The following is a 24589-nucleotide window of genomic DNA, read 5'->3' as shown; positions in this document are numbered from 1 at the left end:
GGAAACCACGGAAAACCATTTCCAGGGCTAGAATTCGAACCCACTATCTCTCGGATGTAATCTCACAGCCGTGCGCCCCTAATCGCACCACCAACTTGATAACAACTTGTTGGTCAAGAAATGCCGTCTCAAGTTGAAGAAATTGAAGAAGGGAAGAAATGCAGTGAGATGGGTTCTAGACAAGCTGAAAGAAAATAGTGTGAAGGATTGTTTCAAGGAACATGTTGCACAAGGACTAAATGGAAAGGCTGAAGGAAACGCAGTAGAAGAAGAATGGACAGTCATGAAGAATGAGGTCAGTAGGGCTGCTGAAGAGAGGTTAGGGAGAAAGGAAAGGTAAACTAAGAATCAATGGATAACTCAAAAGATACTAGAACTGATCGATGAACGAAAATATACAAGAATGAAAAAACGAAGAGGGCAGGATAGCATAAAGGCAATTAAAGAATGAAGTGGAAAGGTAGTGCAAGGCAGATAAGAAATAATGGCTGAAGGAGAAGTGCAAGGATGTTGAAAGTTGACTGGTCGAAGGAAAGGTAAATGCTGCATACAGAAAAATCAAGGAAACCTTTGAAGAAAGGAAAACTAGGTGTGTGGATATTAAGAGCTCAGATGGAAAATCACTTCTAGGGAAAGAAGATAAGGCAGAAAGACGGAAGGAACATATCCGGAAGTTGTATCAAGGTAAGGACGTAGATGATATGGTTCTGGAACAGAAAGAGGCTGTTGATGCTGATGAAATGGTGACCCAGTTTTGAGGTCAGACTTTTACAAAGATTTGAAAGACCTAAATAGGAGCAAAGCACCTGGAATTGATGGCATTCCCTCTGAATTACTGACTGCTTTAGGAGAAACAAGTATGGCGAGGTTATTCCACTTAGTGTGCAAGATGTATGAGACAGGAGAAGTGCCATCTGATTTTCGGCAGAATGTTGTTATACCTATTCCTAAGAAAGCCGGTGTTGACAAGTGTGAAAACTATCGCACCATTAGTTTAGTATCTCACGCCTGCAAAATTCTGACACGAATTATTTACAGAAGAATGGAAAGACAAGTTGAAACTGATTTGGGAGGAGATAAATTTGGCTTCGGAAGAAATTTAGGAACATGTGAAGCAATCATGACTTCACATCTGATCTTAGAGGATCGAATTAAGGAAAAGCCCACATACATGGCGTTCATAGATATAGAAAAGGTATTTGATAATGTTGATTGGACCAAACTATTTGAGATATTGAAGGTGATCGAGTTCAGATACGGAGAAAGAAGAATTATCTACAATATATATATAAATCAGTCTGCAGTGATAAGAATCGAGGGCTAGGAAAAATAAACAGCAATCCAGAAATGAGTGAGGCAAGGCTGCAGTTTTCCCCCTCCGTTTCAATGTTTATATAGAACAGGTAGTAAAGGAAATCAAGAAAGAATTTGGAAAGGGAACCACAATCCAAGGAGAGGAAATCAACAAAACCCTAAGATTTGCCGATGATATTGTTTTTTTATCTGAGACTGTCTAAGATCTGGAGAAGTTGCTGAATGGTATGGACCGAATCTTGGGTGAGAACTACAAGATGAATATTAATAAGTTCAGAACAAAAGTAATGGAGTGCAGTCGAACGAACGAAGGTGAAACAGGAAATATTAGATTAGGAAATGTCTTAAAGGAAGTGGATGAATATTGTTACTTGGGTAGTAAAATAACTAACGAAGGCCGAAATGAGGAGGACATAAAATGCAGGCTAGCACAAGCAAGAAAGGCCCTTCATAAGAAAAGAAATTTGTTCACTTCGAATATTGATATGGGAATTAGGAAAATGTTTTTGAAGACATTCGTTTCGAGCGTGCCATTGTATGGATGTGAAACATGGACGATTACTCGCTCAGAAAGAACGGGAAGAGAAACTTTTGAAATATGGTGTTACAGGAGAATGCTGAAGATGAGATGGGTAGATCGAATCACGAATGAAGAGAAATTGAATCGAATTGGTGAGAGAAGATCGTTGTGGCTAAATTTGACGAGATGAAGAGATAGAATGATAGGACACATCTTAAGACACCTCGGACTTGTGAAGTTCATTTTTGAGGGAATCTAGGATGCAGCAGTGATGTGAAAATGAAAATGTTAGCACAGGATAGGGTGGCATGGAGAGCTGCATCCAACCAGTCTATGAACTGATGACTCAAACAACAACATGTACATTATAATGCTGTATGTGTTTTAAAGAGTGTTTCGACGGATTGAAAATTTTTACGGGGGAACCAACACATTTGACCGACCAAAAATTCGATATTTCAATTTATTTTTTCATTTAAAATTGAATTTTTCTTTTTATAAAAGTGCAAAATTTTGGTTAATATCTCCAATATTTTCCGAGTTATGCCCAAAAACGTGAAGCCCTGTCACCCAAGTAAGCCCTTTATTGGTAGTCTGTTGCACGTTTCCCGTAACTTTTGTTTTTTGCAGAACCGTTTCCCTGATAACTCTGAAAGTTTTTAATATATTAATATGAAATTTTGCATGCAATTATATTTTGTAGAGAAAAAATGTGTACTAGAGTTATTGAGCTAGATGTATTGGTTAAGTTTCTACAAATTCAAATTTAAATTAATTATAAAGTTGACTACTTGAAAATAACTTCACGAAAAAATAATTATAATTGATGGGATTCACTGATTTTCGTACAGTTTTTAGCTATAATATTACTAATTATAATAAAAAAATTCATAGAAAAATATTGACGTGTTTGGAAATTTTCACGGAAACGGAAAAATACATAGTGCCCGTGATACACAGCTATTTTGAATAATTGATTATATGTAACTTCGTAAATTTCTAAATATGTAGGCATATTATCAAGAAACAATGTGTTTGTCATACCAAGTTACCATTGCTGCGGAAAAAATGTTTAATACACCTCATATTTAAATGTGTAAAGATGTATTAACTGATTCTAGACTGAAAAATTAATGACTTCCTTAAGTTTTTAATGTCCAAATTTATCTTCCTACCTAGTTTCATTGCAATTAAACAGTTCCCTTCTTAGTGCCAGACTGGTGTATCATTCCATTCTAATCTATCACAGTGAGAATAAATAGAATACTTAATCAAAAATAACGAAGTGGCTGTCTAAGGAGAACGCGATGTTTTGTTTTTCTTTCTTCTTTTGCATAAGTAAAAGAATGCAGAAGGAATTTATAATTCTGTTCCCAGGCGGGGATTCTCAGAATTAATTTACATGCTCATTATATTTTAACAACTTCCATTGTTTTCATAGTTTTTTCTGATATTCAAGTAATCTCTACATTCTTACAGAAAAAAATACAAAATTATTTTCTCGCCCACGTTTACCAGGATGGAAAGTTCCTCACAGAAGTGCTCAGGATGTTTATTAGAGAGAAGGAATAGCTTGTATTCGGGTGATAGTGGGTTAGAACCCCACTGTCGGCAGCCCTGATGATTGCTTTCCGTGGTTTCCTATTTTCACCCCAGGGAAATGCTGGAGTGGCCATGGCCGCTTCCTTCCCACTCCTAACTATTCCCTGTCCCGTCGTCGCCAATAAGACCTATCTGTGTCGGTGCGACGTAAAAACCAATTGTAAAAGTGTGTTTCTCATCTGGTGGTTCGAGTCTGATTCGTGACTCATCCAGGGCTGCTAATCCTCTACTGGAGTTTGGAATGGGATTTACTCTGACTGGTTAGTCCAACTGAGAATAAGTTGGTATGAGAAGCAATGGCTTCGGTCGTGGAAGTCAACCAATACGGCTGACGCAGACCTTATCAGCAGACATTCTGCTAGTCGTATAGGGGGGATTCTATTGAAATATTGCCCCAGAAATGACCCAAAAACCTAAAATGAGATTGTTGGTACTGCTAGATACTTCAAAACTTGGGGACATCGTGATATCTTCCTTTTATTTATGTGCGTCCATTTTAAGATTCCTGAATTTGAGCAAAATTTCCCGTGATCCACCCTTCGAGGTGTGAATTGTTGCGAATTGGATTTGTTGTCCATTAATTGATTTTAGACCAAATATTTAAAGATAGTAGATGTATCGAGTTCTGTCAGCGGGAAACATGACTGTGTTGGTAATACTGCTCTCGTTGGACTGTTAATACGTATTTAGCAGTTGGTACCGGTCTTATGTTAACAGTACATACAGTAGTGAAACAAGAAAAATACCTCAATTAACACCTTTGGAAACAATCCGTTAGTGTCTTCTGTGTATTACTGTTAACCTTTCCTCCCTTCACGTTAAGACTTCTCGTCAATACCACACAGCTTTAATTCGTAAATGGAGCTTGTCATCCGCGACTTCAGGGTGTTGCTTTCGTACGTGACCGGTAATTAATTCACGCCCGAGAAACAGCGAGGCTTCACCGATTTTCGGGCCATTAGAAGTTTCAGTTTTTTGTTCCCGTCATATTATCTCCCAGCATCACTGCAAACCTTTTTTTTACTTGTTAACTGTTCCTCACAAAACACAATTACACAGTTACTGTTGCACAAAATTCCAAGTTACAGAGTGCTTCAAGAGAGGAAATGTTTGCTTCGAGAAATCGAGAAATTCATGTAACCGAAAATCGAGTAATAGAGAAGTAAATACACGTGAAGAATAGGGAAAATATACGGGAAATTTAGATTACTTCGAGATACTGAAAAGTCGAGTAATGGAGGTTCGAGATATCGACATTCGATTGTAATGATGTGTGATTCCAAGTCCCCAGTTTCCACGGTTAAAACGTGGCAACCCTGGTTTATACCAGCACGATAAATCCTCTCATCCGTTATTCTCATGGCTTCCTAGACCGGGGCCGCTATCTCACCGTCAGATAGTTCCTCAATTGTAATCACGTAGGGTGAGTGGATCATAAACCAGCTCTCAGATCCAGGTAAAAATCCCTGGTCGAACCCGGGGCAGCACGCTACCCATACACCGAGAGGCCGGCGCTTTATACCACACCTATGGTAAGTACAACCTTGAATGTATTGAGGTGATTGGTTTTGATGGTGAGTGCTCGAGGAACGATCCCGACCCTTTTCGTAAAGACCTGAAAAATGTTAGGCATCCCTAGTAATATCAATAGGGCCCGGATGTTTATGCAGTAATAGGTTAGAATGCAAACTTACTGAAGCGAGTAATAAGTAGAATCTACCTGCACGTCGGTAATGCTAGAAGGTTTACATAAACATTAGGGGTACGACCCATTAGAACCCCTAAAATTATGCAAACCTCATAGCACTACCGTCGTGTAGGTACACTCTACTTGTTACTCGCTTCAGTAAGTTCGCACTATAACCTATTACCGTAATAAACATCCGGGCCCTAAATATCATAAAAGACATTGCAATCTCGGCAGTTAAGGGATCTGTCCCAATTTTACGAAATCACTTATATGCGACATAAGAATGTGTTATTGTCCTTAATCTATTCTACTATTTTCGTATCATTCATCAGCAATTGTACAACCATACATTGTGCCTTTGTTATGCGTTGACCCCTTGGCAGCATGGATATATTCAGGAAACTAATAAAAAGATACTTATAATATGAGGAGGATTATCTTCTTCTTTTCCGAATTGGGCGATCTATGGACCTCATAGGTCTTAAGGTTTCTGCTCTTCTCTTCTCTTCTCTTCTCTTCTCTTCTCTTCTCTTCTCTTCTCTTCCCAAAACCTCTTCATTCTTTCGCTTCTCATCTTTCTCTCATCTTCGGAAATAATCCGTTCGGGCCTCAGTTTTAGTGGTTTTTCTTAATATGACTTTAGATTGTCGACTCTTCTTCCGAACTCTCTTCTATTGTGGATCATCTGCAGTGTCATTCCAACTTCTTCCGTATTCTTGACCTCTTCTACCCACTTGGAGGTGACCTGATGATGTATGTGAAGATCCTTATGATCAGTCGTTTGTCATCCATTCTCACAAGGTGTCCGTAGAATTTCAGCCTCCGTTTCTGCACTGTGTCCGTGATATTTTCAGTGTACTTGTAGAGCTCCGCATTTCTCCTTTTCTTCCAGGTCCCATCAGTAGTCTTCTCTTTTTCCTCAGAATCTTCCTTTCCATATTTTCGAGTTCTTGCAGCTCCACTTTTTTATTTAAAATCCGACACACTGAAGCGTACAATCCTTCCGGTCTTATTACTGAGTTATGTCGGATTTTAGCCTTATGGGATATTGCCAGTTTGTTATACCTGTTTAGTGTTTGCTTGTAGGCAAGATCTAATTTTCTGGCTCTTGCCTCCTTTACCTCTTTATCCAGTCCGTTGGGTTGGATCCATTCATGTAGGTATTTGAACTTCTCTGTCCTCTCTGTTCTCTCTCGCTTTGGTGATCGTACTCAATATATTCAGTCTTTTCATAAGAGACTTTAAGACCCACTTTTTTCAGTGATTTCATGCAGACTCTCCAGCATATTTTGAGCATCTGTTCGGTTTTGGGCTAAGGTGGCAAGCTCATGTGAAGTTTCAAGAAGATTGGGCGTACAGTTTATCAGAAAAAGGTATATTAATTTCAAAACTTAACAACAATACTCTTACAATTTGTCTTTAAAACTATTATTTTTAACAAAATTATTTGATATGGAATAATTAGACTCTACACGCGTAATAATTTAAGTGTTCTATATACGTTCTAAATAAATCTGATTCTTTCTGAGATATATTTTGGAATATAAAAACCTGTGTCTCTGCGGTGATTCACACTTCCCGATCCCCTTAACTGTATATTTTAAGTGATTTCCAAAAGTTTTGACTACTGGGGGTCAGTTCCATTAGGAACAATTCGACCGTCACTGCGAGCTGAGCATGGCCTCTTTCTATGCACATCACTGACCGTGGGCCCAAGTCAACACACACCACTCCCCCTCCCCCCAAAAAAAGCCGTTGGTGACAATGTAAACAGAAAGGTGTAAGCCTAAGGAAAAGTGACAGGGAGGTTGTGTAACCACAGCTCACAGCTGGTTGCATCGATGTAAATAAAAATAATAAATATTAGTTTCGTATACCGTGCAAAAGGGTCCGCCTCCATGACTAAACAATTAGCGTGCTGGCCTTTGGTCCAGAGGGTCCTGAGTTCGATTCCTGGCCTGGTTGGGGATTTTAATCGCGTCTGATTCCTTCTTCTGGCCCGTTCTCAACACTTTCCTCTTCGTATTCAGACAACACACTACACTACCAACCACCACAGAAACACGCAATATTTATTACGTCCCTCCAAATAGTGTTGGCAACGGGAAGGGCATCAGGCCGTAAAACCGGGCCAAATCCACATGTGCAACACAGTTCGCACCCATGACCCCACAGATGTAGGAAAAGGGGTGGAAAAAGAAAAAGGAGATACCGTGTAAAAGCCTGGTTCTCTACGTAAGTTAAATTACTAAAACTTAAGAAGTCTAACAAGTAAATTACCTTGCCAACCCGGTCTAGCAAATTTTAGCGACGTATCGTTATCGCTAACGCCTTTCACGTTGCATTGCTATGAAAACGCTCACTTACACGTCATATTAACACACACTCAGCCTGTTTAAAGCCGTTTGCTTAAAGCCAGCTTGCACACAAACAACCAGACCAGCTCGTGTGGAGTCGCGTAAGCAAGACTATTGTTGTACCGATTTTAAATTTGCCTCTTCTCATAAAGAGCTAGAACTGGGACATTACAACGTGAGACTTAAATGTCATGAATGTTCATTACAGAGTACTGAGATTGTGCAACTAGATAATGGGATATGGTGCTTCAAGTTCGTATGTAACTGCACAGGAAGCATAAAATGTCTTGGGGTGTTTTAAATTACTTTTGAATTACTTTGAATTACTATGCAGGACATTCTGAGTTTACTGGTGTCCTTTTAAAAGGACTCCAGGCCTCAGGAGGTTAAATACGCTGATGAAGGTCTGATGTTTGGTTTAGTATCAAAGCAAACTATGCGACAAATGATTAACATCGGGCATACAGGGTGAGTCCCGTAATAGTTGCCGTATTTCCTGCATGAAGCATGTCGGTAAACGAGACCGCAGTCGCCGCCACACCGTTCTCCGTACGTTCGTAGAAAACCCAACAACTTCTGTGAGTGGATAAACAGATTTATAATGAAATAGAAAAACATTTAAACTTACTCCATTACAGAAAGTGTTGAAAATGCCCTCCCTTAGACTATAAATAAGCATTGCAGAGTGTTATAAACAGGCAGAGGAATTACATGCAGTAATAGGTTAGATTTCAACGATTCGAATGCGTCTTATAGACCTCACGTAGGCTCAGTACGAAAAGTTGCATAAATATTAGGAGTTTTAAAAGGCCTGTCCCTAGTGTTTATGCAACTCTTTCAACAGGAGCGTTGTGCGGCTATGAAGAAACTTTCTACTCGTTGAAATATAACCCATTTCTGCTTTCAAACCTGATCCCTAGTGATAATATTCCGACTCACACTCTGCATTTCAGCGTCATGAATCTTAAAAAAATCAGTGCGAATTGCATTTAAAATGATATTGATTTTACGACCTACTAAATTACATTTGCAGTTTTTAAAAACGCCAAGTGCCGAAATTTTGCCCCGCGTGAGGCCTTTCGCGTGTTAGTAAATCTACCGACACTAGGCTGATATATTTAAGCATCTTCAAATACTACCGGAGTGGTGGAGGTGATGATGGTGGTGGTGGTGGTGGTGGTGGTGGTGGTGGTGGTGGTGGTGGTGGTGATCGTGGTGGATTTAAGGAGAAGTACAACTAGGTAACCATCCTCTCTGAACAAATCAAGTGGAAGCAAATATTTAAAAAATAATTTATTAAAATAAGAAATATAACAATGATTTTTTTAACAAAAAGTTATTTTCTCTTCTTGTTAGTGACCTTTTTTACAAATTGCTTACGTCGCACCGACACAGTTAGGTTTTATGGCGGCGATGGGATAATAGAGGGCTAGGAGTGGGAAGGAAGCAGCCGTGGCCTTAATTAAGGTACAGTCCGAGCATTTGCCTGGTGCGAAAATGGGAAACCACGGAAAACCATTCTCAGGTCTGCTGACAGTGGGATTCGAACCCACTATCTCCCGAATACTGGATACTGGCCGCACTTAAGCGACTGCAGCTATCGAGCTCGGTATTAGTGGTTTAAATTCGCACTAACACATCGAAACGTTTCGGCGACCCAAGAATGGGAAGGAGGTAGGATTTTAAAGGCAACGACCGTGGCTTTAACTAAGATACAGTCCCAGCATTTCTTGGTGTAAAATTGAAAACCATGGAAAACCACCGTCCGATGAATTCGAACCCACCGTCTCACAGCTACGTGGCCCTGAGCACATGGCCAACTCGCTCTGTAAAAAAGTAATTTTATTAAGTCAAAAGGGAGTAAAGGCCATGCCGGGCTGAGTGGTTCAGACGGTCCAGGCGCTGGTCTTCTGTCCCTAACTTGGCAGGTTCGATCCAGGCTCAGTCCGGTGGTATTTGAAAGTATTCAAATACGTCAGCCTCGTGTCGGTAGATTTACTGGCACGTTAAATAACTATTGCGGGACAAAATTCCGGCACCTTGGCTTCTCTGAAAACCCGTCAAAAGTAGTTAGTGGGAGGTAAAAACATTATTATTATTATTAGTATTTAAAAAACTAATGTTCCTGGAAGGAAACAATAATTTAATTTCATCGATGTCCGACTCGTAGAATGAATGGCCTTTGGTTCAGAGGGTCCCGCGTTCAATTCCCGGCTGGGTCGGGGATTTTAACCTTCATTGGTTCATTCCAATGGCTCGGGGGCTGGGTGTTTGTGCTGTCCCCAACATCCCTGCAATTCACACACCACACATAACACTATCTTCCACCACAATAACACGCAGCTACCTACACATGGCAGATGCCGCCCACCCCCACCGCAGGGTCTGCCTTACAAGGACTGCACCCGGCTAGAAATAGCCACACGAAATTTTAAAAAAATCATCGATTGCAAATGTAAAACAGTTCAGCTCTCTAGGCTTTTTCAATCGTGAAATTACCAGCGTTTCGCCCTAGTGTAGCAGTGGGCTCATCAGTTAGACTGCTACACCTTTCAAAGACGCCGACCTTGGAATTCTTCCATTTGTAACACTTTCCTTCTCAAAATCAATCTCTCTCTCTCCCTCTCTCTCTCTCTCTCTCTCTCTCTCTCTCTCTCTCTCTCTCATGAATCCATGTTGTAGTTCACTTCTCGTTGCAAAGATCTTTGAAGATCTGTTTGGTTAACCTGTTGTCATCCATTCTGTATGAATGTCCAAAATACATCAATCGCCTCTTCCTCATTATTTCTCTTATGTTTTCTATGTTTCGGTATATTTCATCATTACTTCTTGATTTCCAGAGTTCTTTAGTTCTTAGTGGGCCCAGTATTTTCCGTATAGTTTTTCTTTCCAGTACTTCTAATTTATTCAGCTTGTAATTCAGTACTAGACATTCACTTGCATAATAGAACATACTATAAGACAATTATATCTATATAATTTAGATAATTTAATCGTTCAATGGTAAAAGAATCTAATTCATAATTTAAAACATTAAATGAATCATACTTTAATTTAGATTTACTATGAATGTCCATGTGCAATGGATTATTTCCTGTGTTATATAAAAGAACACATCAAAATCATCATGAATATAATTCTGTCCTGACACAGTAATTTAAAACCATACCTGGGACAGGATTCTTGAATAGAAAATGATGTTCATTCTCTTACAAGTTACAAATGTATACAGATTGTTTCTTAGGACTTCGTTCTCTAGCAATTTTGCTATCACAGTCTACACATCTGTCGTTATATGTACAGCAAGATTCATGCAGCAACTGTTTGTAATTCAAACACTTGATCCAGTCATCTGTTTTTTAATATGAATTTGGCTTTGGTGATGACTGGAGTAGCTGTACCTGCTGGACCAAGTGAGCCTCTTACCAAATTTCCTGATTCCATTCTTCGTTTCAATATTCGAGCCGGATTTCTATAGTATCATTCTTCCTCCGTCCGCCTCCATGGCTAAATGATTAGCATGCTGGCCTTTGGCCACAGGAGTCCTGGGTTCGATTCCCGGCAAGGTCGGGAATTTTAACCATCATTGGTTAATTTGTCTGGCACGGGGGCTGGGTGTATGTGTCGTCTTCATCATCATTTCATCCTCATCACGACGCGCAGGTCATCTACGGGTGTCAAGTCAAAATACCTGCACCTGGCGAGCCGAACATGTCCTCGGACACTCCCGGCACTAAAAACCGTACGCCATTTCCATTTCATTCTACCTCCCTGATCATTGTTTCGTTTGCTTTCAGTCTTTTAACAGCCCCTCTTAAATTTTCCTCTGTCCGTTGATAGGTTTTAAAAGTGGCCTTAATTTTACACTGAGTAGGCATGTCATAAATTTTTATTTCCGAAAATAATTTAAATTTTATATGATAAAATAATGTTACCAATGAAAGCAATAAAAGTAAATTATGTATTTTAAGAATCGTGAGACGATAAAATATTCGTATAAAATACCGGTACCCTCTAAGTAGTACTAAGTGTTTCCAGATCGCTTTAAGAATCTGATAGCAATGAGGTATCTCAGTCGGATTGTTGTGCGGCAACTCTCCCAACTATAAGGTAGAGACGCCGCACGCTCCTGTGTCGTACTTCAAAGCTATCATGGCCCAAAATAAGCTTACTCTCAACTACGGTTACGTTTTGACTTATACTGGACTAAAAATGGCTGATTTAAGCATTTGAAACCAACTCAATATACAATAAATGAGCACAAAGAAAAACTTTGTCAGGAGGAAACATGTACTTGCCTCAAGATATCGGCTATAAATGGCGTAATATACGAGCAACTTTCATCACCCCCGCAGACAGTAGCTCTTCCTTAGAGAGTGAAAAACCATATACACTACCATCTAGCTGTAACGATGGGAACCTTATTTCGATCTTTCCTCTTTTACTTGCACCCTCCCTTCTCTCCTTTCCTTGCTTACACCGGTATTCTTTATCGTCTATTCTTCCTTACTTCAATCTTTCCGTTCTTCTTTCCTACATTACTTTGATCTCAACTTTTCTTCTCTCCTTTCGTTCATTCTTTTCTTCCTTATTTCGTTATTATCTTCCTTCTATCTTTCCTTGCTCTCCTTTTCTTTACTCCTTTCCATCTTTTTATCGTTCCTTTCTTTGTTTCTTTTCTCCTACTTTTCCTCCATCCTTCCTTCCTTCCTTCCTTCCTTCCTTCCTTCCTTCCTTCCTTCCTTCCTTCCTTGCCTTTCCTCTACCTCAGAATCATTAGTCTCTTCTACTGCTTCATCGTCCTCTGTTTGTGTGTTTCAGATGCCAGCCAGTACGCCCACTACGTTTTCAACACCATTAAGCACCACCAGACCGGAAAGATAAGTTTCGAGGTAAGAATAAACTCAGTTATAATATTGTGCAAGTGTATGGCAACATTCACTTCTCCATTATAAAATTACCTGTACCTTACTCGTCTCTTCTTCCAGAAAAACGTAAAGTTCTTTTTCATAAGGAATTGTGATTTTTTTTAAGAAAACCAATACACAGGTGTTTTATCTTGACGTATTATGTTAAAGAGTGTATTTATACTTCTAAAATGGATGCGCTCCTTGTTCGCGACCGAAATTTCTGCAGATTATAGTAACGCGTGGTTGTTTTGCGCCTAATAAGATGAAATAAGTCCACTATCAACTCACGCACATTTTGATCACTGCATCACTTGTATGGATGCGATAGAATAGTGTGATGACATGTAGTCAGTAGGCCTATACTGTATATCTTCCCTAAAATTAATTTAGTAATTTCTGAAGGTTCTTTCTTACCGAACAACACTATATTATAGTGTGATAATTAGACCTCGGACTTTAGACAAAAACCTAATTTGTTCCTGAAGAGATAACTTAAAAATGAATTTGTACCTGCACATTTTATGTATTTGTAAGGTTTACAAACGGTGTCCGTATAGTGCCTAAGAATGCCTAAATTGATGTTAGAACCTATATTTGCCTATCTTCCTATAATCCCTACATTTTATCACTTAATCCAGGCCATGACAAATGTTTTTTTTAATTTAAGAGCCAGTTAAGTTTTTAGTACTCACATCGGTGAAAAAATAAATCATGCTAGTATTGTGATTTTATAGTTTTATCCACCGCAACAAATTAACACAAAAGATAAAGACAGCAGAACTAAATAAGAAATTCCACTCTGTATACAGCCAACGGCCGTAGCCGTGTTGAAACACCGGATCCCGTGAGATCTCCGAAGTTAAGCAACATTGGGCGTGGTCAAGAGTTGGATGGGTTGCCACGCGCTGTTGGAATGGAGGAGCGGAAAGGAACTGGCCACCCTACCGCACGTAAACTCCGGCTCAGGAACACCTCTGCGGAGGTTCGGATCTGCCTTCGGGCAGAATAACCCTTACCCTTACTCTGTATACAAATGTATGAAACTAACTAATTAATTGTTGCATAATCTACTTATATTTTGATACTGTTCTAAGAAACTTGTAAATAGCAAAGTGTATATTGCCGTCAACAATATCAAATTGTACAATTCCATTGTATGTATTAGTCTGTCATATTAAAAGATTAACTTAAAATTTAAACATTATCTAACTATCTAAAAATAAATATGATACAAGGAGCAACCCATACTTTACAAAACGTCGTTATTTTTGTCTTTTGTGCCCATGCACACACCTAGGAGCTTCGTATACTGTCAGCATATAGAAATAAATACCACGATAGTACCTTCTATTTCACTTTACATTAACAACTCTGTTGAAATAATCAAATTTAAAAACAAACGATATTCTGTTTTGAGAATAAAGGAGCATCGCAGGAAATTATTCCTGTCATTTGCATGAGAAGAATATTTGAGTTAGTTCTACGCCGGTAATACTTTCTTTGTGATAAGTTTTCTGAACACCCAAACGTTCGTACTCAACATTATTTTTCTTCTAAAAATGCGGCCTTGATTATTACGAAGGTCGATCAAATATAAATGGGATTTTTGTTCCTGAACATCATCAGATGGTAGGACTTGGCCCCGCGCTTCTGTTATTCTTAGGCGGGACCGTTAGCAGTGGAGAGAGCGTGCTGTTAGATATTTCCCGCCGTTTCGTCAGTGACGCTCACTATGTCGGAGCACTGCGCAACGCATTTCATGCATTTGCATTGGGTAGTTTCCGAGAAAAAGGAACATAAAAGCTTGAAAATACAAGCTATAGAAAAAAGCATTTGAAGTTGTCTCTTACTTCTAAAACACAATCACCTTTCTACAGATGGTAGAAAGCCTCAGTGTTCACCATATGCACATTCCTCGGGTTTTTTTTTTCCTAGCTCTTCCTTTTAGATCTTCTGTTCTGTCCTGCTTTCTAGCGCAGTTTCTGTATGTTTGACTCTGCTTTCGCTATCCGCCTTTGATCAATCTCGCGCAACTTTTGTATTGTGTGTATTCCTGGCTTTAGTCCAGCCTTCTGCAACACCTGAATCCTACCATGATTCCCTTAATTATACCAGAATACAACATCATACACAGCAAAGTTCAACACATTTAAGCCACAAAATGTGGTTTTAAGACATCTGATCCATACTAAATTGTTGAAACTTTCATTAGTATTTTGCGTTTTGTCATATTTTGCCATATTTTGCGATACTAGAGCCATATGGGGATAAGAAAGTGTACTTCACAACATAGATAATGAAAGTTTGGAGTAAGATAGAAAATGAAAATGGTTCAATAAGTGATAGGATTGTATGTATAGATTACATGAAACATCGAATCTTGTTTGGCATAAAAGGTGGCGTGGAAGTTCCTACGCACTGATACATTATTTATTTATTTTCATTGGCTTCCAGTTCCTATATCAATCTCACACATTGAAGAAAATATAACAAGTGACGTAAAACAACAACAAAATATTTTTCTAAAATTTTGACCTCAACCGGCTGAGAATAATGGCACGGTCATGGATTTATGACTTGAACCGCGCAGCGAACTCGCTCGGTTAACAGTCTGTGATTAATAGAGTCCGGAACGTTAGGCAGTAATAGGTTGGAATGCAAACTTACTAAAGAGCTTAACAAATGTATACTATCCCGCACAACGGTTATGCTATGAGGTTTGCATAAACATCAAGGGTACGGCCTGCCTATATTAGAACCCCTGGAATGTATGTTACTCTTGCTATTCTACGAAAAGGCGGACTTAACGACAATTTCTTTCTTTCTTTCTTTCTTTCTTTCTTTCTTTCTTTCTTTCTTTCTTTCTTTCTTTCTTTCTTAATCTGTTTACCCTCCAGGGTCGATTTTTCCCTCGGACTCCGCGAGGGATCCCACCTCTACCACCTCAATGGCAGTATCCTGGAGCGTCAGACACCGGATCGGGGGTTACAACTGGGGAGGCGGACCAGTACCTCGCCCAAGCGGCCTCACCTGCTGTTATGAACAGGGGCCTTGTGGAGGGATGGGGAAGATTGGAAGGGACAGGCAAGGAAGAGGGAAGGAAGCGTCCGTGGCCTTAAGTTAGGTACCATACTAGCATGTGTCTAGAGGAGAAGTGGGAAACCACCGAAAACCTCTACTCCCTTAACCTGCCGAGGCTGAGTGGACCACTTTTAAAACTCCGTGGCAGAGCCGGGAATCGAACCCGGGTCTCCAAGAGTGGTAGCTAATCATGCTAGCCACTACACCACGGAGGCGGACAACGACACTTCCTACTAATCAAAATTAGATTGCATTCTAAGCTATTTGCCTAAAAATCCATGGTCTAGCGATGATATTTTATTATTATTATTATTATTATTATTATTATTATTATTATTATTATTATTATTATTATTATTATTATTATTATTATTATTATTATTATTATTTGTTTCGTTGTGCCCATTCATAGAGCGCGCTGGAACTTGTCCATTGGCTTGATGTCTTTCGCCTTCCTATTCTTTCAAAATCTCTTCATGAACTCACTGTGTTGCCTCTTCCGTTCTTCTGAGCACTCTGTATCAGTCCTGCTGCTAGTTTTCGCCACAAATGTGTGTTTATTTACTGAGATCCTGAATACTTCGCGATTTTTCATGGTGTCTTCCACGATTTTCAATTCATTCAGGTCTCGATTTGTTTCCTCCAGCCAATGTATACTCTCGCTTTGGGAATTTATTACAATGAATAATATTCTTGTGCATCTTAAAAATGTGTCCAAAAATGTCAAATGTCTCCTCCACACTATCTGTGTGACTATAGAGGTCTGCAGTTCACCTTTTGATCCAAATTCTTTTTTTTGAGGGGGTCAAAATTTTCCTAAGAATTTTACGTTCTTGTTTTTCATTATCAGCAATTTTAGAATGACCTCCTAAAGTTAAGATTTCTGATCTATATAGAGCTTACGGTAGCATAATTGTTTAGGAATGTTTCAATTTAGCATTACGTGGAATTACTCGTTTTGCAATTCGCAAAAACGGTTGGCTGGACACCCCTGTTATGGTGAGGGATGAAAATAGGGGTAAAAACCGGTCTAGAAGACAGCAAGGCGCGACCTTCACACAGTTGTTACCAAGCAGTGGGATTGAAAGCAAGTTAAGATGTCAGAGTGGTCTAAAGGTGAATATCGCCCAATTATCCGCTACAATTTTTCTCGTGGATTAACTGTTGACCAGTGCCTCGCGGAAATGACTCCTGTGCTAGGGAGAGACTGTCCACATCGGACAACAATTTTCCGCTGGTACAAAGAGTTCCAGAGGGAAAATTTTTGGGTTGAAGACGATCCTCGTTCTGGGCGACCGTCTGTATCAGTGACTGAGGAAAACGTTGATGCTGTGAGGAAAATGTTGCTGCAAGAGAGGAGGTTGACATATCGGCAGGTAGAAGAGACCCTCTACATCTCTGCACCAGCTATCCATTCAATTCTACACGACCATCTCCGTGTTAGAAAGGTTTGTTCCCTTTGAGTGCCCCATTCACTTTCAGAGGAACAAAGGGCACATCGAGTGAAATGGTGCCGAAAAATGCTAAAACAGTTTGAAAATGGGACTTCGCGTAACGTCAATAGCATCGCTACAGGTGACGAAACTTGGCTTTATTATTACGATGTCCCAACAAAATCCCAGAACAAGATGTGGCTGTTTGAATATGAGTGTACTCCTGTGACTGTGCGAATGCCAAGGTCAGTGAAGAAAAGGATGATTGCATTATTCTTCACTAAACGGGGCATCCTGACTCGGGTTGTGCTAGAAACACAAAGGACAGTTACTGCGAAGTGGCACAGTGAGACTTGTCTGCCTCAGGTCATCTAGGCTCTTAAGCAGCTCCGTCCAAAGTCACGGCTCAGCACTTGGTTCTTGCATCACGACAATGCTCCAGCACATTGTGCTAATGTAACAATGGATTTTCTTGCCAGATCAGGGTTGACTGTGGTTTAATCACCCTCCATACAGTCCTGATCTTGCCCCATGTGACTTCGCACTCTTCCCAGATGTGAAGATGAAGCTTAAAGGCCGGCGTTTAGCAACCGACGAGGAGCTTATGGCAGCATGGGATCAAGAGTGTGAAAATGTAACCGAAGAAATGTGGCAGAATTGGTTCAGTGACTGGTTTCGACGTATGGAGAAGTGAATTGAGTGTGGTGGAAATTAGTTTGAAAAAGTCTAAAGCGTTCACTCACATTGCAAAATTTTGCCAGTGCCCTTTGTATTGTAGTGATTCCATATTAGTCTAAATGGCCTCTGAAGTTTTGAGGCCATTTCGTTCTTGGCCAATTATTATTATTATTATTATTATTATTATTATTATTATTATTATTATTATTATTATTATTATTATTATTACAGTTCCTCAATAAAAACTCTCCGATGTTTGATGTTATACTTGGTCAAGCAAAGAACAGTCAACAATGCTCACCAGAATAATAAAACTGTGGAAAATAAAAATATTGACGACGCTAGGCAAGCGTAAGGAATGTTTTGATTGAGATGAAATGAGTTCAAAAATAAGGAAAGCTATGTTTTTTCTTCCTGGACGAACACAATAGCATGAAGGACGTGGAAGGTCTGTGTCTGTCTTCTCTGGCGGAAAATAAGACTGGATGCTTTCATCTTGTCTTGTTGTGGCCGAGACAAAAGACCGCATATTGTTTACGCTGGACATGAGCAGGGTCAACAAACATTCTTCCTCGAGAATGAATTCCAGTAAAAGAATACCAGTTCAAAAAGGGAATGTGAAGCTTTGCTGAATTTTCATTAAATCGGTATTAAAGTAATAGTCTGTAACAAACAGAGCCTGGAATTTTAAACAATTAAAGGTTGAGATAGAAACTTACTGAAGTGATTAATAAGTATACATTATTATTTAAATAATGGCTAAATGGTTAGCGTGCTGGACTTTGGTCACAGGGGTCACGGGTTCGATTCCCGGTAGGGTCGGGAATTTTAACCACAATTGGTTAATTTCACTGGCACAGGGGCTGGATGTATGTGTCGTCTTCATCATTTCATCCTCATCACGAGGCGCAGGTCGCCTACGGGAGTCAAATCAAAAGACCTGCATCTGGCGAGCCGAACTTCTTGGACACTCCCGGCACTAAAAGCCATACGCCCTTTCATTTCTTTCATTATTTAAATGTATTCTTTCACGGTCTGTACTTGTAGACAGGATAACAAGCTGTTGGGCTTTTATCGTGCCAGAAAAAAAGGTGAATTTCTTTACGTTTCGCAGAGAAATTTGCTGCGCGTCTTCAGAAGAAAAGGTCCTCTGTTCACGAGCAAGATTTCTCGAATAATGAAGGTGTGTATCAAGACCGACTCCAATAGCTCAGACCTTAATTCTACTATCGATTGGCATGAAAATAATAGAATTCCTAGTGGTCATAAGGGATGTGTGGTTCGCACGTGATTATGTTTGTTTACATGGTGTTTAGAGGATAGGAAGTGCTCTTTCAACCACGTTAGTAAGTTAGTATATACGTAGTCATTAACGAGCAATTCATATTGTGTAAGCCTAGTCTTAGAGGTGTAAATAATTGTGCATAACAGAGTCTTTTATTGTGCTGTAACGGCTGTTGTATTTACCAAAATGGATCGTTCGTGCAGCGTACTAGGTTGTAGATTAAATTATACGGTTGCAGATTTCGTACTTCAGTTTCTTAATTTTCTGAATATATAGCTCCAAGGGAGAATTATAAGGAATATACACCGGAAAAATTAAGTCACAGGCCAAACCGTTCAACGTTTTGAACCATGATTTGTGGTTAGGAAGGGTCTCTTTCCAAGAGGAAGTGTTAGTATTTTAGGGAGACGAGTTGAATTTTGCTAAGATTTGATCTACTTTTGATGACCTCAGAACAAACTCTTGGTTCCACTTAACGTGGATGATAGTGCTCTTTTTATTAAGGTACACGATGATGGTAAATTTGACGATGTCTTGTCAAGGAATGTCTGTTTCGAAGTGTCGAGTGCCTTGAATGTGAAGATGTTTTATAAGAAAATAGGATGTGTGTGCCAATAGTGACCTTCTGTATAACAGCTGGAATAAGCTGTACAATTTGATGAGTCTATTTACAATTACGAACATTTTCTACCTCCAATAGGATTTGTATCCTAGTGAATATATTTTTGACGATGCCTTCATTCCTGATAGTGTATGGATATAGTAAGATGTAGGAGAATAAAATGATGATACTTCAGTTATTAGTTTCAGCTTAGCGCACAGTCACAGTATCCAACAGAGGTTCTGATATGGACTCTCACAATTTCTTACACATATCCAGCAGTCTAGCAGTTAATATAACCGAACTCGATAGCTGCAGTCGCTTAAGTGCGGCCAGTGTCCAGTATTCGGGAGATAGTAGATTCGAACCCCACTGTCGGCAGCCCAGAAAATGGTTTTCCGTGGTTTCCCATTTTCACACCAGGCAAATGTTGGGGCTGTACCTTAATTAAGGCCACGGCCGCTTTCTTCCCACTCCTAGCCCTTCCCTGTCCCATCGTCGCCATAAGACCTATCTGTGTCGGTGCAACGTAAAACAACTAACAAAAAAAAGCAGTTGATATAAACAACTAGCAACATGTTTATATTTCATAATCTTTGATAGAATAGTGTGTACGAATACTACTAAAGCTTGCTCTAAATTTGACCAGGAACTCCTCGTATTCCACTGTTATCGAGAGATAATTGGTCTAGCTATTAGCATTTATCGTAACACAACAACATATCATATAAGATTTTACATAATGAGTGTACTGTTATTTCTGAGGGCACTATCCAGTTTAACAGAAGTGTGCCCAACCTATATGCTCACATGAACTTAATTTTAATTTTCCTACCGTATCAGTTCTGTCTTACTATTTCTGTAACTGCTCAATTAGGATTGCATTGATGGATATCATCGTGTACCTTAATAAAAAGGAACAATATCATCCTTTATTACTATGTTAAGTGTCATATTTACTTACATGTTTCGTTATGTCAGTGTTATGTTACATTTTAAACGATGGTAGGGTAATGCATTTACATAACTAATACACTCGTTCGTAATCCTCTTCTTGTTTATTCTGCATCATTCCAATTAATGTCTACAAAGTACATGGTTTTTGCAATCATGGAGTTACTGGAGAAAAGAAATCTAATATCCGAAATTTTAGCTTCGAAATGAAGTTATTTAGATGACTCCCTAACCTTGAACAGTAGGTATCTGATCCTTATATGATGCCCAACATTTTGGTTTTGATATTACGCTCTAATACAGAGCCTCTCAGGGTGCATGCGCGTGGTGCATGCACTGTGCACGGTGCAAGAGACGTCTTGGCTTGGTTGACCAGAGTGCAGACCCCCCACTCCTCGATTTGAAGCAATAGCGCTTACTCTCTCTTTCCTCACGCCTGTCTCGCTCGCTCCGCCTGTCTCCCTCTGCCCCACTTGAGCCGTAGCGCTCCAAATCCAGGCTGACTTGAGCCGAGAATAGGCGAGTTGAGCCGAGCTTAGCCGAGTAGCCCAGAGACGAAGCGTTGATCCGAGCCATGCCGAGCGGCAGCGATGCACAGTGCACGGAGCTCTTGCGCCTCTATCTGCACGCGTGAGATTTTGGGCGTTTGAGAGGCCCTGCTCTAATATATTGCAGCGATGTAGTCGGTCTTGTTTGAATTATATAATAAGTGAAAAGCGCACAACGTGCATAGATTTTCTGCATATAGCAATTAAGTCGCTACAAAGTTGTGTTAGGGAAACACGTCTCTGGTGACACCATAGCGCATGATACCGATCACACTGTTTATCGCACTGTGCACATACACACGATACTTCGTCCGCAGTGTGGAAACCCTTTTTCTTGCATACGCGATGGTGGAACCCATGCACTGCGAATCGCGTCAGCGTGTGGCGCAGATCGTAGTCCGCACCTTTCCAGTCTGTAGACATCATTGCTTCGGTCGAGTAGAATTCCAGCCATATCTCTTTTTTCTTGTTCTGAAGTTCTTCTAAGAGTTCCTGATATGCCTTTGTGGATGGTAGGGGCATTTTCTGTCTTAATTGTTCTATGAAGAAAGCTTCTCCGCGTGGTGCATGCACTGTGCGCGGTGCAAAAGACGACTTGGCTTGGTTGACCAGAGTGCAGACCCCCCCCCCACTCCTCGATTTGGAGCAATTGCGTTTACTCTCTCTTTCCTCACGCCTGACTCGCTCGCTCCGCCCCACTTGCGCCGTAGCGCTCCATATCCGGGCTGAGTTGAGCCGAGTATAGCCGAGTAGAGCCGAGCTTAACCGAGTAGCCCAGAGACGAAGCGTTCATCCGAGCCATGCCGAGCGCGGCCGAGCGGCACCGATGCACAGTGCACGGAGCTCTTGCGCCTCTATCTGCACGCGTGAGATTTTGGGCGTTTGAGAGGCCCTGGTCTAGAGGGAGTGAATTTCGATACACATAATAGTCTCTTAAGATATGTTGCTTTGATCTGCTCGATGTCTTTGAGATTTGATTTGGTGAGATGTGTCCACATTAATTCTAGTCCGTAAATCACTATGGGCATTACCTTGGTGTTGAAGATCTTTATGGCAGTGGGTACAGATAGTGTGCGCAGGAGTCGGATGTCATTGATGGTCATTTGAATTATGTTTCAATTATAAGAATGCTTTACCGTTGGTCTGTACACGGCCGACTGGATCCCTCGCTGCGCTCCGAGAGACGCATCAAGTCGGCCGTAGTCTGTAGTAAGTGGTACACTCGTTCGTCACTAGATGGCTCACTGTGCGCTAGCCTTCCGAGCGAGAGGTGGCATTATCTTAGCTCCAATTAAGACGTTTCTTGTTCCGTCGTTTTTGCGTAAACAGCAAGGTGATCAGACGAATCAGCGACGAATGTGGTAGAAGAAATAATAAAATAGGAAATTAGTGTATTACACTCATTTTTTCTTTCTGTCTCCACAACTTTGCTTTTCTTCACACCGACACAGATAGGTCCTATGGTGACGATGGAATAGGAAAGGACTAGGAGTGGGCAGGAAGCGACCGTGGCCTTAATTAATGTACAGCCCAAGCATTTGCCTGATGTGAAAATGGAAAACCACGGAAAATGTTTGCTTCACGATTGGTTGAAGGTTGGCTGACTTCTCCCATGTATTTGAATTTAGACTTTGAGATATTTTGCCATTTTTCATTGGTTGTCCTTCTAGGTACCGAAGAGATACTTCCATGTAGTGAGTTTTCTGATATGAGATCTGGAGTCCTGTTCTGGATGCAATTTCCTGGAGATGTTCAATGGATGCAATCGCTTCCTGTCTGTTATTGGACAACACTGCTAAGTCTTCAGTAGAGCCCGGATTTTGATGCAATAATAGGATAGACTGCGAACTTACTGAAGTGAGTAGCATGCATAGTCTACCTTCATAACGAATGTGCTATGGGGCTTGCATAAGCATTAGGGGTAAGGCCCATCAGAACTCCTATAATTTATGTTACTCTTACTACATTATGGAAGAGCGAGTGGCCGACACTTCCTACCAACCAAATTAGTTTACAATCTAACCTGTTACTGCATAAAAATCCGGGCTTTAGTCACCAGCGAACGAACGAACGAGAGGTACCACTTACTATAGACCAGCATTCTTACATTCAAACAAGACCGAGTGATCAGACAGTAATATCAAAACCAAAATGGTGGGCGTCGTAGGGGAATCAGCTGCCGACTGTTCAAGTTCAGGGAGTCATCTAAACAACTTAATTTCGATGCGAAAGCTTTGGATATTAGATTTATTTCCTCCAGGAACTCCAAGATTGTCAAAACCATGTACTTTGTAGACAATCATTGGAATGGTGCACAATGAACAAGAAGAGGATTAAGAACGCTGTATATTAATTTTGTTTTCACTTAATCTGCCAAGGGTTATTCCTTTAACTCCTTTTTCCCAAGTTCTAATCAACTTTTCCAAAACAAGATTAAACAATAAAGGGGACAACCCATTTCCTTATCGAACTTCTGTTTTTAACATTATAATATGGTTCAGACATTTCCCCTAAGAATTTAACTTTTGAAATGGTGGCTGTTAATGTTTGCATGAGTAATTGTCTTGTTTTCCTGTCTACTTTGAATTCTTCCAATTATTATTATTATTATTATTATTATTATTATTATTATTATTATTATTATTATTATTATTATTATTATTATTATTATTATTATTATTATTATTATTATTATTATTATTATTATTATTATTATTATTATTATTATTACATGAAGGATTGTGTTCTGTTCCGTTCACTCAAGGAGAATTCGTAGATTTCGCCAGCTAAAATTGAATGTTCTAGTGAAAGGTTAACTTCGCAATGCTGCGACATAGTAATGAAGATACGGGAACTCTGACTGCAGGACACCTGTTGGATGGCGCTGGACCCGGCGAGGCTGCGATGGATGGCCTAATAATAGCACGCGCCTCACATCCACAAGAAAATCAATATGACTGACGTATTGTGAGAACTGTGATCACGGTAGAGTGCGCCTGCGCGCTTTGCATGACGGCTGTAACAGGTGTCCAGTAGGCGTGAAACAGTTACATGTTCTCCCTCGACAGGCATCTTCTCGGTGTGGGACAGTTAAGTCCAGACCTTTAGAAATGGATGGCACTATGTCAGAGACTGAAATACGTCCAGCCTTTCCCTGAAAGTGAATGAAGAGGGTCATTAATATTCTAGCAAGCCGTAGTCACCTGTCTCTTGTTTCTTTTCTCTCTTTTTTTTTCCTCACACATCACCAGTGTACTGCCAACGTTACGTATGCATTGAACCCGTTCAGCTTAAAGGGAGATGTAGTTTAAACGATTTTTTCTACTTTCTTTAAAATAATCACTGAGAACCCCCCGAGGGACGTCCCAGAAAATATTTACAATTTATATTTTCCGGTATTATACAGTACAACCTGTCTAAAACTGAATTGCAAGGGAAAAGAAAATATGTCCGTTTTAGGGGGCCACGAACCTACTACGCTGGCGTAGCAGGGGGAGAGGCCATACTCCCACGTGGCGCGTCCCAGGTGGCGGATACACACAACTCCCTGTGGGTGGGGGACACAGATGAAGAATACACCCACGGTATCCCCTGCCTGTCGTAAGAGGCGACTAAA

At 40.2% G+C, this 24589-nt stretch overlaps 1 protein-coding gene across 1 annotated transcript in view; it reads left to right on the top strand.

The window, feature by feature from the left end:
* Positions 1–24589, top strand: part of LOC136884107 (A-type potassium channel modulatory protein KCNIP2-like) — a 195869-nt gene that overhangs the window by 64147 nt on the left and 107133 nt on the right. Inside the window, exon 4 of the mRNA XM_068229791.1 lies at positions 12305–12375. Coding sequence (XP_068085892.1) covers positions 12305–12375 — 71 coding nt within the window. The remainder of the gene's footprint in view (positions 1–12304; positions 12376–24589) is intronic.

This window comes from Anabrus simplex, chromosome 12 (assembly GCF_040414725.1).
Source record: "Anabrus simplex isolate iqAnaSimp1 chromosome 12, ASM4041472v1, whole genome shotgun sequence".
In the NCBI taxonomy this organism is placed as follows: domain Eukaryota; kingdom Metazoa; phylum Arthropoda; class Insecta; order Orthoptera; family Tettigoniidae; genus Anabrus; species Anabrus simplex.
The sequence above is the reverse complement of the archived record's forward strand: the minus strand, read 5'-3'. Positions and strand labels throughout refer to the sequence as shown.